The following is a 15251-nucleotide window of genomic DNA, read 5'->3' as shown; positions in this document are numbered from 1 at the left end:
GAGAAAAATAATCAGTTCATTAACTAAACTACAATAAAAATGGTAAAAATGCCTGAAAACTAGAACTAAATGAAAAGGAGAAAAAAAGTCAGTGTTTGGACGGAGGAAAGAATTAAAAATTTCTCAAATTGATACATTTCTAAACAGCATATCATGGAAATTGTACAAAAATGTGCAAACAGAGTAATTTTATGAGTAGTGTATCTGGTCAAGTATGAAGGCCAGATAGGAGCACTTTATATCAGATATACATTTCATTTATTATGTCTATAATGGATTGTGGAAGTCATGCATATGATATGGTTCAGCATAAACTAATTAATTTATTTTTAATTGAAACAGAAGAATAAACTCGATTTGACATATTTATTTAAAACATAGTTCTTTCTATAGCAGGAAGATTTTTGTGGATACCAATATGGGTGTATTAAACATGTCACATAAAATAAACCTAACCCTAAAATTTGGAATTCTCTCCCTCTCAGCCTTCACGAGGAGAAATCTATTATTAATTTCAAACTTCTGTTAAAACCAATCTTTTCAATGAGTATTATTCTTTTTTTATATGTAATTTCTACTGTCTTCTTAATGTGTTTATTGAAGTGTACAATGTCCTTGAGTGTATGAAAGGTGCTACATAAATAAAACATTATTATTATTATTATTACATAAAAGAGTTTTCAGACAGGTATAGAATTCTCTATTAAGTAATTTCCCTATTGTGGTTAATACGATTCCTATTTGGCCTCCAAAGGAATGAAGATTCCTGTTTGGCCTCTGATTTACGAATTTATCAAGCTTTGTTACTCCACAAATCTATACAACATCTTCATTCCTTTAACACCCAGTTTTCTTTCATTCTCTTTTTTACCTGCCCAGGTTTCTGTTTTATACTCTTTACCCTTCACTCTTGCATTGATTTTTTGGTCACGTAACACTCCTAATACCCCTTTACCAATTTTTCTAACCTGGTTGTATTTTTATAGTTTATTTCATTGCATCTGGTGAAAACCGTCACTGATTTCTCATTAAGAGAACATGTGATGAGAGTGAATCAGTTCTTGAACAATTATTATCAGGATTAGTATACCAATTTTACACAAATATATAGCGAGGGGTTGGCAGACTCCTTAACTAATAGATAGTTAGATAGATACTCTATTAATCTCAAGGGGAAATTTGCACCATGTAGAATTTTACCAATTTTAAAATCTACCATGTAGATTTTATGTTCAAAATATTAATATAGAAAGGGCATTCAGTAAATCAGATGGGATTATATGGTATAACAGCTGAAACAATGTCAATTATTATTGTGTTAGAATGGATAATAGAGTAGTCTAGTGGGAATAGTTTAACAGAGCAATTATTTTAACCTATTCCTTATTATATTTGCTGGCAAAATAATCAAATACATTGGATCTTATATTGGAAGTCAAACTTGCCCTTATTAGTGTGTATGGGAATATGCACATAGAAAAGTGTAGCATTAATTAAAATTATAATAAATAATGTTTGAACCTCCATCCAGCATATGGCAGCATTTGGTTATTATTTATGATACCAATCTTCCAATATTCACAAGACAAATAAGATGGTTTGGGTCATTTGAAGAGCAAAAGTTGTTACTTGTCTTTAAACCTTATGAACAATGGTGATACACTAAAGCGCTTTGACCATTCTGTTTCAGTCCCCCTTTGGGTGGAGCAACTAGCCATTAAACAGCATCGTCTGGCTGAAGCCGCAGATTTTTTTTTTTTCTCACTTTTTTGTCATTCAATTTTACAACATTTATTTAATATATCATATTTAGATCCCCTGCGGTGGGCTGGTACCCTGCCCGGGTATTGTTTCCTGGCTTGCGTCCTGTGTTGGCTGGGATTGGCTCCAGCAGACCCACGTGACCCTGTAGTTAGGGTATAGCGGGTTGGATATGGATGGATGGATAGATATTTAGATCCCAAAGATGAATAAGAAAAATTTTATAGAAGTGTGGACTGAATTAAAATAGAATATATATTTGTAAAATAACACTGTCAAATTTTACAAATGCAACCTTAATAAAAACTTTTGCTCTGGCCACACCTCAGAATCAGACTTATCTAATGTTAAAAAAAAAATAAATTTTAATGTTATAGTCCAAATGAATGTAGTTTTACTGCCATTATTCTTTGTTTAAATATAATAGCATCTTTTGACATGATTGTCTATTTTGTATAGTATATTAGTGCCAAAACATAGTTTTATTAAGTCTCTTAAGAATAAAGAGGTAATTGGATGTAATGTAATTAATGTACTTTAATCTTACAGTTGTCGAATGTCACATTTGAGCTAATAGGTGGTACTGCTAACTACTAAACTACTGTGTCATAGAAAGATGAACAACATAATAAAACAAAATTGTGAAGACCTGTAGAAGAACATGTTAGACAATGTTTTTAATAATTTTGAATTTAATGAATGCTGATTTTGTAAAACCATTATAAAATCTATTAAATATATTTTTAGATCAATGTGCTGTTTAATTTTGGAGGGCAGTGACAGATTGATTTGATAACAGAAGTTTCAAGTTTACTGTAACAGGATATTTTGGTGACATGGCGTGTTGGAATAATTGTGTGTACTGTATATAAATGTAGAATAGCATACACATCCAGGTTTTGGTTAATTTTCTAAATGATTTTTCATTTCAAAACATTTCAATTTGTAAAAATTCTATGACACAGTAGAAGTGACCCTACAGATGATCATATTACAGTTAGTCTTTTTATATGATTATAATTTGTGATCATAAATTATTTGTTTTTTTTTTCCATGATTAAAGTCTGTATGTTGTTTGGTTCGTGTCATTTAAAAACAAATGACAGCCATGTTCTCCTAAGGTTTTTCCCACTTTTATGTGGCGTTGCTGTATTTGGCCAGCCTCCTCCATTCTGGTCCGTTGTACACTTCCTTGACAGACACCCTTTCTCCCTTACATCCCCCTTTCTCTTAAGTGTCCCTCTTTGCCTCCACCTGACACTCCACTATCCAAGATTCTTCTCCCCACTTTGTTTACCGCTCTTCTCTTTACATGTTCATATACCAGTTTAACCTTCTTTACTGCGTTTTCCTTGAGATTTCTCCAACGTTTACTGATAGAACAACACCACCAACACACATAAGAACTTCTGGCATTAAAAAAGACCCGCTGCTGTCATTCTCAGGCTTATAGGTGGAAGTATTACATTGTTTTACATTTTTTAAAAATTGACATTAACGAAAGCAAGTCCAGCTTCTTGTATCCACATCTCCAACATTCTATTTCAAATTTGTTCATTCCGATGTCCCCCTGGTTGAGTTAACGGCTTCTAGGGTCAGCATGATTCATTAATTAGAATATTAGCAGAGTGAATCATTTCTGTTCCTGAGTTAAACCATAATTAGGATGATGTAACTTATCTCCCTAGTCAGTAACATGGACAAATTCAGTCAGTATTTCACTGACTGAATAATACATTTTAGTTTTAATTGTAAAGTGCTTGCTTTTTTTTAACCATTACTCATTCAATCATTTCCTGGCCCTCTCCTACCTTTTCCACTGTGTTTGATCATAGCAGGTGAAAACTGTCCAGCATGAAAAAAGCATCAGAAATAACAAGTTTACGTTGGTTCTTCACAGTAAAGAAATGCCACAGCACCTGGACTCACTATGACACCCTCTCTCCACATTTATGGAGAGAGGTCAGTTCTGAACTCTTTACAACTTACTTTTATCCTTGCCTTGCCCTATATTCTTTCACATATCTTTACAGCATTTTCATTCCTTTAACACCCAGTTTTCTTTCATGCACCTTTTTACCTGCCCAGGTTTCTGCATTGATTTGTTTGGTCACATAACACTCCTGATACCTTTTTCCAATATTTCTAACTTGATTGTATTTCTGTAGTTTATTTCTGGATCCTGCACCTCAATCCTCTGTTATTGTTCGTCTGAGATATTCGAACTTTTCTATAATCCGTCATTCCCACACTACTTCCCACTTGAGCATAGGCACCCTCATACGTATCGTTAACTATTCTTACATTCTTCTCCGGAACTCCCATCTCTCTCACACTTCTCAACATTTCTTGTAGGGGAACTCATACTGTATGGCTTCTCTAAATCTATGAATACCATGTGCAGTCCTTTCTGTTTCTGTCTATATTTGTCCATAATTTATCTACAGTAATAACGTTTTTAATCCAGTTAATGGAGTACCAACGCTGCTGCTTCGTATCTTGTAACATATACAACGCCCGGTCGTAATGTGTGGAGGTTTGCTGTAGTTCCCCGTGTCATTTTAAGAGTTCTTCCCACATCCCCAAGTCGTGCTGTTTAGGTTGATTGACAATTCGAAATTGAGTGGGCTGACGTTATTATTCTTGTGTGATGTTGTGAGTATTACGTGACGGACTTCGTCGAGTGCGCAGCCTCATAATTTCCCACAATCCCATTCTTCCTTTTTTGTTTTGGCCGCTTCAACACGGGCTATTTGGGAGGCAAGCATCGCACGATAAGGGTGGTAATGGATGGTCCCGGAGCTGAAAATGACTTTAAGAGCCACGCTTTTAGGCAGAAAGTGGTTGGGCAGATGTAAGTGCTCGGTTCCGTACTTAAACTATTTTTGCGTAATTTGATATTGCCTTAGGAGGGAAATCGAAAGATAGCATTCTACGTAGTCCGGAGAAAGGCCTCGCGGAGCTCGTAAGCGTTGGTGCTGAGGGGCGGGAATGCTTACTTGAACAGGAGGTGCTGTGCCGGCAACTGAACAGCTTTTGCTCATTTTTGGAGACCGCGACACAGCCGTCTTAGGGCTAACTGATGCACCACCTGTGTCGCTGTCGCCCATGTATTTGATTTATGTTAGCGTTCACTCTTTTTCGTCATGTTGGGGATTGCTAGATTTCTCATGACCCAGAGGAAAGTTTTAAAACTTGTCAATTTCTTGTTATGATGTTCTTTTTTCAGCAAATAATTACGATGTGATAAACGTTAACTTGGGGTATAAATTTTGCGGGTAATCTTTGCATTAAAGCTTCTGTTGTATTAAAGCTGTTTTGCTTCTTGGCTATGATGCTCATTGACAGTTGGGACGAGTGATGTCAAGGCATCCCCGGCAATTATCCTGTTACCTTGATCTTCCATGTATATTTGCTTAAAACGATATAATAAAAACGTGTTAAGTAATTCTAATCGAATTATGCAGTCGGCTGCTTGTTTGCATCAAACAGACTTGTGGCGTTTAAAAGATGTTCGTAATGACGTCATTTCCTTAAAATCCGCAGCCGTACAAGTTTAGCTTTGTCAGAAAAATATTGATTAAACCTTGAAGTTCATCTGTAGACTTAATTGTATACCTTTGTCACGTTTTTCTGTTTCCTACTGATAGGGGAGACAAGACACTAAGTTAAGTAAACGAGATATACAGAGACCTGATTAATACTGCCCTGTTTCTAGTAATCCGTAGAAACTGCCTTTTCAGTCCTCCGCGAGACAAAGGTATGGGGAAGACAATGCGTCAGAAAGGTCTTGTACTTTGTAGTTAAGGAAGATTTTAATGAAAGCCTCCAAAGAGAACATTTCAGAATATCCGAGATCAGCAGTAGAATTATGCGGAGTTGCATAGCACCATTCGTTGGACCCTTAGCTAGCCGTCTATAACTAGTTCCAAAACTTTGTACTAGTTGGCCAAACTTGTACCGAGGTACAAGCCGCTGTCGACAGGTTTGTGGTTCATAAGACCACCGTCTACAACTGTATGACTAGTCAATGAGTCAGAAGTACATCAAGTTACCAAACATCGCGGAAGCAACCGAGATAACGTCCCGCAGTTCTTTGGCACATCCTGTGCCGCAAATTAACCTACGTTGGATGGAATAGGGCAACAATTTATTTTTTTTCTCCATCCGAAGATTACCACGATTACGTTAACCTTATTGGAAAGCATTTCTTCAGGTGCTTGATTTCAATACATAGGTGTAGGCACAGTTGCACAATGCAGGTGTAAATGATACAAATACCCAGCTAGGAGGGTTAGACGCACACACTAGTCTTCTAATTTAGTTACTAATGAATTATATGAATCCCCAAGAGAAAATGTAGATATTTTGTTTTTGAAAGTTACATTGTAAGTAATAGAAAGCTGTAGTGTAAGGTATATTGTATTTTGAGAATCAAGCTGTCATAGTAGAGTCACATGATGAAAATCCTGTCTTGTGACACCAACTTTATGGTAAATGTATTGGTTTTGCTGCTGAAGTGTTATAAAACATCAAAAGCATTTTTAAGTGTTCACAATTTCATAGCAGCATCTCAAAAACAGTTTATTGATATTTCTTAAATATTAACAACAACTGAGAAGTAAGTGTTTTAAACAAGTTTTTCATAAGATCCTTTGGATAAAAACCTGGTTAATTCTGCAATGTCTGCTGTGATTTCACTTAAAGCTGGTGCTGTCTTAATGCCAGTGGGTGTGGCTGATTTACAGTTGAACATAAATACTGTGGAAATGATTCATTTTCGTTTTATAACTTGTTCATTATAACCCTCCTGCCCCGATCAAGTAAAATATTGATTTCTTCAATAAGCCTTTTTCGTTGTTTTTATCAAAATCTCGCAAAATTTTCTGGTATTGGTGAGTTAATGGTAACCATTGCTTAAAGTGGTCAAAGCAGTTCATGCCCCAAAAACTTCGTACAGGACTTGTAATGCAGTGATATATTTTTCCCAAAACTTTCTAGAGATGTGCAAATTCGATTAATTAGTGACTTTTGAGCTTGTCCGGGTGAGAGTGCCTGTGATAGACTTGACACCTCATGCAAGGTTGGGTTCTGCCTTGTTCAGTGAGCTGCCTTGAATAGTATGTATACAGGTCCCATTGCCACTGGAATGGATTTAGGTTTTGAAGGACAGATGGCTGGGTGGATGGCTAGTTACAGTATGCCATTTTTGATACCAGTGTGATCACAGCAGTTAAATATGTTTGTAAGTGAACCTCTTTGCTTAATTGTTGTTTTTTTGTGATATTAATTTAATTGTTTTATGACTGTTTCTCAGTAATTCATATGGAACTTTCTAGAACTCTCCAATAAAGTGGACAGAGAGCATTTTTGTGATCTGAAAACTGTAGAAATCCTTTTTTTTTTTTTTTTGTTTGTTGTATGAATACCCAGGTATTCTTGTCACTTGCCTTTTTGACATAAGTTTCCCTACCTTAAGCAAGTATGTGTTGTGTCCAGTAGTGTGCTTGACATCCAGGACAATTGAAGGTTTTTTTTTTTTTTTGGTGGTTTTAATGTACGCTTGAGTTATCAGAGCTTGTAACTGGCTTATTGTTGAGCCTTTATGTCATTGATGAAATTGTATAAATCCCAATATATTTGCATTTTAAATTATTTAATATATTTAATTCTGTGGCATTCATACTTGCTGTTCAATTAGTTACTTTCCATGTGCTTGTGTGCTGTAGTTAATTATATTTTTTATGTTATTCAATGGACTTGAGTTGATTCACTTTAAGGTAAAATATTTTCACACCATATATGATGCGTTTTTGTCTCATTTTCTGTTTTATCACAATTACTTTATTTCCTTTTCTTGTAAATGCACGTCTCTGTATTTCACTTGCCTTATCTCTTCATTTTACTGTTAATACACTTTAGTGCTTTTCAGGCAGGATTAGTTTTATACCAGTAAGACGAGTTAAGTAATTATTAGAGGTGGACCTCTGATTTTAGTCCTGTCTGAATCAATCAATTGTAACTGACATGCTGATTTGCATGGGAATCATTTAACCTGGGGTATTTTTTATGGACGTTTTGTAGAAGGAAAAAGACTAGTTTTTACTGAGATGTGAACGCACAGCCCCATAAAGTGTTAATTACTCAAGTGATTCAGATGTGACTGATATTATAGATGTCCTCTGATAATACTTAATTCACCCCACCTCCTAGTATAAAGCCTTAGGAGTCATCTCTGTTGGTAGGTGAAGTTAGCTTAGAAAGTGCAAATGTTTGTATTTTTGCCTAGGTTGTGTGTGTTTTGTGTTGACCTGAAGTTAAGTCAAATTTCTTTATACGGTGTGCAGTAAAATTCATTTGTCTGTCTGATAAATCACTGGAAAATGGTGTGTCTGTTAGATTGACATTGGGATAAAATGCCTTTAAGATAGAGTATTGGGAATTTATGCTGTTTTTGAATAATTACAACAGTGCATTGGGAACAAATAATGCTTTGTATTTTTGGAGTGGATGATATGATCAAAATCATATCATGATATTTAAAAAAGTTGGAATGCTTATGGTATTTATCACTGTATGCTTTAGACCTGAAAATCTAAAGTCTAAAATGAAGAAATTCTGACTTAAGTTTATCAAACAGGATTTATTTTTATGATATTTAATCAGTAATGTAAACTGCAATTAAGAAAATTGAGTAAGAGCAAATATACTAAATAATAAGTACTGTTTTAAAATTAAACCTGCCTAGCAGCACTGTAGAAATCTCTTAAATAAAAGGTTCAAAATGTGCTACCTCACATGTAATATTTTTAGACAACCTGGAATACAAAGTACGAAACCATCTCCAGTTCAATGTGGGGAAAGGAGAACACGCAAGGTGGGTCATATTGTGGACTGAACAAGCTACATATACTGAGTACAGTGCTGAAGAGCACAGTACATGTCAAATTGATTCAGAAACAACTGTAAACAATTGGCTTTCTTTGTGCACATCTGCTGTAAAACCTTTGTGTGTCTATATCTGTGACTCAGTTTGCATATACAAACCCTTTTCCTGGTGTCCTGTTTATACTTTTGTACCATGCACCACTAAATGTAATATTGTAATATTTCTTCTGTAGCTTTCCTTGCCCTGGATTTTAGCGCCATCCAGTTTAGTTTGGGTTACTTAAGTCACTGTATTTCTGTTTAATTTGCCCCTCAGTGCTGCAGTGCTGGAGACTATATACTTGGTGTGCTTACAACGTTACAGTGCACATACATATATCGTCCTCCTTAGTGGAGTATAAAATGAAAGTGCCACAATTTCTGTTTAACTGCCTTTGCTGTATGCAACATAACAATTATTTCAGAGATGTTGAAAAATTTTCCCTCACTTACCAATTAAATGTTTCATATAGCTGTGTTGTACATTGAGTACTGAATAGTTTTTCTTTGAGATATATAGAAGAACCACTTAGACCACAGTTTACTAAACACTTCATAGATTACTGTTGATATCATATCTTTGGCGTATCACTGTCATATTAGTCTTATTAATCTTTGTCTCACGAAAATACTTCCAGATAGACAGTTTTTAGTTAAAACTTCAAGCCTTTCCTCTGCTGAAGTGTTTCACTTGCACGTTATTGAGCCACAGTGTTTGCATCATTTCAACATCGTGTCTCTTTGTCTGTGTGATTAGCACAACGTTGTAGCACGCCGACTGTATTTGCTGCACACAGGTCTATTGTAGTGAGAAGTGAGGTGCCTTCAAGTGCAGAAAAAATGTAACAGTGCATGCATGCGCCATCTAGTGGCTGTGGTTGAGCTTGAGCAGAGCAAACTGCTCCATACACACACAGGTCTTTTGTTTATTTATGTCTAATATTGCATCGTTTTACTGTGATCTAAGAGGCTGGTTTAAGAATGTTATGTTCTGTGAAACTACATGAGATGCAGGATCAAAAAAAAAAAATACTCCTCACCATGGCTGTATCTTGAGCGTATAATGTCTTACTTACCAACCTGTGTAATTGCTAATTCTGAAGTTGTTAGCCTGAAAAATCCTACATAATAGACATGAAGAGCAGTTCTTGTGTATATTTTTGTATGTTTTGTTTTTTCCTCCTTCCCTCATTTCACTAGTTGTTTTGAGTAGGTTTCCATGTTGTTTTTGTGTTTTATAGCCTATTGTTTGTAAGCCACATTTGTAAGTCCATTCCAACTCCCTACCAACACAAAAGGAAGTAAAAGAATGGAAAACCTCACCACTTCAGTACAGTATTCAGTTTTTAAGAAACCTTTCAAGTGTGGCTAATTGGAAAATGCTTTAATTTCACTAGTTGCTGTCTGAAAGTTTTTTTTTTCCCACTTTGTTCTCTGGACGTTTTTTTGTATTGCTTTTTGATTTTTATTTGTATTTCAGTTTTTAATTAGTTTTTGTATCTTTTTTTTGCCCCATCTTATGTTTTGTTCAGTTTGTTTTTGTGTTTTTCAATTTATACAAGACTTAACTCCCGTGTTCATGGTGAGGGAAATACTGGGTTCAGTAAGTGGAAGAAAGAAAACAAGTAAAACAGCCACCTTTTTAGGAATCATACATTTTTATTCAAATATCAATAGATTTGAAACTTTTTTTTTTTAAATTGACCCCGTTTTCAACTTTTGATTATAGAGAAGAAGCAATGCGAAAGGCTGGAACAGCACATACTAAATCCAGCACTGATATGGAAAACCATATCTTCATGAAAGCTAAAACAAGGGTAAGATGTAATTTTTGACATTATAACATATTATTAGTTGTTCATTAAATTTTGCAGTAAATGTGTATTTGTTTGCTTATTTTGTAGACTAATTCAAATTGCCTTGTATGAGCGTTTGCTGATTGCAGTTTTCCAAATTAAAGGAAGAATTAGACAAATTTCAGTTGTTTTGTTGGCTTTGGCTGTGACCAAATTGTAGAGTTGCTTATGCTAAAATGAGAACCACTGTTGAGGAAAACTACTTTTAATTTTTTTTGTTTTATCTAGAAGAAACTTCTTTGTTTAAATTATAAATGTATAACTTTCATCAGGATGCTGATAATGCAGGAATATGAGTCACATTCATTTTCAGTATATTTTTTTCCCCCCTGACACAGGATGATTACTTATCCTTGGTGGCTAGGCTAATCCTGCACTTTAGAGACATTCGTAAGTATTTACTAGGAATTAAATTTATGAATTTACTTTAGTGGAATACATATATAATCAAGTGCTTCCTTTTCTCTTGAATTCTGTAAAGTTACAATAATATTTTTGTATACTTTTATTCACCTTGTGTGAATGGGCTTGAATTACTGTGGTAGTGTAGTAAATTATTCCTTTGTTTTCTAATCTATAAAATTGTATACAATTTCAGTGGAATTTTGGCACACTTTTGTAGTGTTGCATCCTCATGGGTTCAGCATTGCAGTGTTACTGTACTCTTCCTGTGTTTGTGTGTGTGTGTGTGTTTGTCTTTCTGCAGGTCCTGTTTTTCTTCCCACATCCCAGATAGGTTCAGGTTAGGTTCATTTGCAATTTTGAACACAAATCTACACCTGGTAGTGCCGGAAAAGGCTCCAAATTTCCACAGCTATTTTCAGTTTTAGTGAGACAAGAAAACTTGATTTCAATTTAAGCTAATAATGTTTTACAAAGAATAAAATATACAACCTGAACAATCAGTTCAATGTCCATAGAGCAAGCTTTGCGTCAGTAAAACCATTAGAGATATCTGTGCAAGTTTAGTCCTTTTTTTTTTTTATTTATTTAATATTCCAAACTAAGATTTCACTTTAAAATTACACACCATTGTACATATTCTACTTTTAACATTTTAGCACTCATTTTATAAGAGGCCCTGTACTTCCATCTCCCGACTTTATGATGTTTTCTTGCATCTTCAAAACAGTATCACATGTCTTTGACAACTTCTGTATCTCATACTAAAAACACTGTTGTCTCCTCTCTCATATCAAAAGCTTTGTTTTGTCAGGCACTCCAAAACCACTCTTGTATATTTAGGTCCTTTTTACAAACATATACACATTGATTATCTGAGCCTAAACCGATACATAGACATACTCTTTTTAGTATTTGCTTTTGTATTTAGATTAAACTTTATTAATCCTATGTGGAAAACCAAATGCATGCAGCAGCAGAGCAAAAAACAAGGAAATAAACTCACAGGAAAAAGAGAGACAGTCACTAACATCAATCTATAAATAAATTAATAAATAAAAATGTATTTTGTGCAGATATTTCAAAGTGAACTTAATGAGTTCATCGGAAGAAAGTCTTAAATTGTCTGATAGCAGTGAGAATAAAAGATGCACTTTTTACCACACAGTGGCCTATCCTCATGGAGGGGATTTTCCATGATGGAAGCCATTTTTGCCACCATTCTCTTTTTTTACAACAGCTTCCAGTGTGTCCAGTGGGTTTGCCCTGTGATTGAGGGGGCTTTCCTAATAGGTTTGTTCAGGCATCATGCTTCTTTAGAGCTTGGGTTGCTTCCCCAGGAGACTGCATGGAAGAACAACACACTGGTTGTTATGGACAGCTTGAATCTCCTAGTGTTCCATCTTATTTGCATGCTTCCCAGAATTCTTTCTCTTTTGGGAAAAAAAAAATTGTCATTCTTATTAGCCATTATCCTGCTGACAACTTCCATCCAAAAGGCACCTTGCCTGTCAAGTTTTGTTTAAATACACATTTCATTTAAAAGCTACATCTCATCTGAAGGATCCTTAAATAAAAATTAACAAATTAAATAATGCAACTCAGTCTCATATTTAGCACAATTGCAGCATAATGGGGGAAGAAGATGGTAAATTCAGCACATGAGTTAAAGTACATTAGAATAATGTGAATCATTTGTTCTTAAATGTTGTTGTTGTTGTGAGCTCAATTTAGTTAATGGAACAGCTAAGGTCCAAACTTTGATTAAACAGTGAGACCTGATTTAATGTATGCAGTGCAACCTAGAAAGAATGTGACCAAATCCTGTTTGTAAGTATGGGCCATGGTTAAAGGAAATTGTTAAAAGTAGTATTAAAAAGTAAATAAATTCTTTTGGTTCGAAAAAGGTTGGAAAATATTTGGAACAACATAGCCTGTCTGTCAGAAAGGGATTATTCTTTCAAATGTCTCAAAACCGGCATACAATTTTTAATCAAGTCATTAAGAACCCTAGGGAAGTATTGAGTGTTCTGCGGTGTTCACTCATTTTTGCTAAGTTATATTTTTTTGGCCCCTGTGAAAACACTGGGTAAAAATGTCTTTCTTTGGTGCCTGATAGAAACCACTGCTCTTATTAGAACATTAGCAGTTACAAATTTGAAGTAAATATTGTGCTTACAATCTTAAAAGTTGTCTCAATTATACAGAATAATTGACATTAAAATTAGTACACAGTAAGAAGAATGAAGTGTGAACTACGTAATATGCTTTATTCAATCATGTTGAAACTGAGTTCTTGCTTTAAGGAAAGGAGTGTTTGTTGAGGGCTTCCACATTGAAGGAAAAGTGCCCTCCACTTTGTATTTTTGCATTTACACTGTAGCTGTAGTGTGGCATTAGCAGTTACTAATCACATTGTTTATATGATGTAATTGTAACATTCTTTGACTACCAGAATTAGGGTTCAAAATAGTACTGCTTGTTTCATATTGAATATTTTAGCCTCTTATTGTGGCCAGTAAATTATGTTTTTTATGCTTATAACGTCTGTCTATCTAACATGTTTAAATTGGTTCTCCTTTTTTCTTTCAGACAAAAAATCTCAAGGCCCTGGTAAGTTTATTTGTACTTTATTTCATCTTTGCATATGTTTGTCAGGGTTTAGTTCATGGTGTAGTTGTACCACCAGTTTATTTGGTGGAGATTTTCGAGGTATAGATAAAAATGTTATTGACTGTGCTCTCTTGAATGCGTATTTAAATATTTAATTAAAAAAACAAGGTTCTGCAAGCACCACTCACATGAACTTTTTGCCTCCCATTTGGCAGCAGAAGTGACAAATGTGAGCACTTCAGAGAAAGTTTAGATATAAACCTAAAATCCAAAGCAAAATCGACTGTCTTTGGGTATGATATACCCATCCCTAATATTAAGTTACTGACATGGTATACTTTTACAAGCAAAATGCAAAGTCCTTGATAAGATTTTCAGTCCCATCCCTAAGTATGTTTTATTAAGTTTAGCAATACAAAGAAACTAAAGATTCATCCCCTCCCTAGAGTAGTTAGGTAAAAAAGTACATACCCTAAATGTAAGTATAGGGTACATCAAATTGTGTAGTTTTTAGGTGTGGTTTATAGTTTTTAAAAAAAAAAAAAAAACTTTGTTTTTGTATAATTTGGAACACCCTCTTCCTTCCAGTGATGTTCTGACTCATTTGTTTGACTTTTTTGTAAATCTAGATCCAATGAATGCTTTGCAGACATTGACTGGAGGTCCTCCAGGTGGTGCTGCTGGAATGGGAATGGCTGTACGCCCTCAAGGTGCAGCAATGTCTGCTATGGCTGGACTTGGGCAGATAAACCAGCAGATTTTACCTGGACAGCCACAGCCAGGAGCATCAGGAATGGCACCTCATGGCATGCAAGGAGTAGCTAATCCAAATCAACAGAGTAAGAATTTTAAAATAATATACTACTGTATATTTACAGTATACTGATATATTTACTATATAATTATTTCAAAGTTTGGATAATTCCACTTGATGACAATTGATAAAATGTTTATTACCTTAAAAAAGGCCAGTCCTTCATTTTCATTTGAATTTCAGGTTAGACTTATTTATCAGTTGATAATTATGCAGGTGTAGTAGCAGTATGGATTGTTTGACACAGAGGCATTGATATTGGTGTCATTTTTGGGAAGCACCACTACCAGTCAAATTTTATACAGAGATGATATTGAATTAAATACATAGAGTAGAAGTGGTTGGGGGGATCAATAGTGTGGGAATATTTTGAGCCAGTATCCTGCAATAAGGTAAACACTCTGCTGTTCTTTTGTAGTTGAGCTTATAACACATCTCTATATATAATCTTCATTTGGATCTTAATCTTTGTTTGTCCACGAATGAATTAGAAGAAGCACTAGATGGCAGTAGAGAGACAGCTAAAACATAGGCATTGCATTAAGAATCTCCTCCAGGCTTATACTACTGCAGACTGTAGTACTCCAGTCACACCTCAAAACACAGACATTCAAACTAAACAAATTGTTGTGCTTTAAATTAACTAAAGAGATCTTCATTTAGATCTTGATCTTTGTTTGCCTGCGAATTCCACGCATGTGTAGACCACCTTCCAGTTTAGTACATTGTTGTTACTCACGGATGTCAACAATGTGCCGGAATAACGGTGGTGGACGGTGTTACGTTGGTTAGCTCCTGATGCCTGGTTAGAGAATGAGATTGCCGAAGATAAAAGGTACGTGCCTATGTAACATATGAATGAAAGAAAGACAGTGGGT

General features: G+C 35.0%; 1 protein-coding gene across 2 annotated transcripts in view; it reads left to right on the top strand.

The window, feature by feature from the left end:
• Positions 1-4483: 4483 nt before the first annotated feature.
• The window catches only part of med15 (mediator complex subunit 15), a 30033-nt gene continuing 19265 nt past the window's right edge, over positions 4484-15251 (top strand). For both annotated transcript variants that reach the window (XM_039772093.1, XM_039772092.1), the window contains exons 1-5: positions 4484-4615; positions 10418-10505; positions 10883-10934; positions 13539-13559; positions 14189-14398. In XM_039772093.1, coding sequence (XP_039628027.1) covers positions 4548-4615; positions 10418-10505; positions 10883-10934; positions 13539-13559; positions 14189-14398 — 439 coding nt within the window. In that variant the 5' untranslated portion in view covers positions 4484-4547. The remainder of the gene's footprint in view (positions 4616-10417; positions 10506-10882; positions 10935-13538; positions 13560-14188; positions 14399-15251) is intronic.

This window comes from Polypterus senegalus, chromosome 12 (assembly GCF_016835505.1).
Source record: "Polypterus senegalus isolate Bchr_013 chromosome 12, ASM1683550v1, whole genome shotgun sequence".
In the NCBI taxonomy this organism is placed as follows: Eukaryota; Metazoa; Chordata; class Cladistia; order Polypteriformes; family Polypteridae; genus Polypterus; species Polypterus senegalus.
The sequence above is the reverse complement of the archived record's forward strand: the minus strand, read 5'-3'. Positions and strand labels throughout refer to the sequence as shown.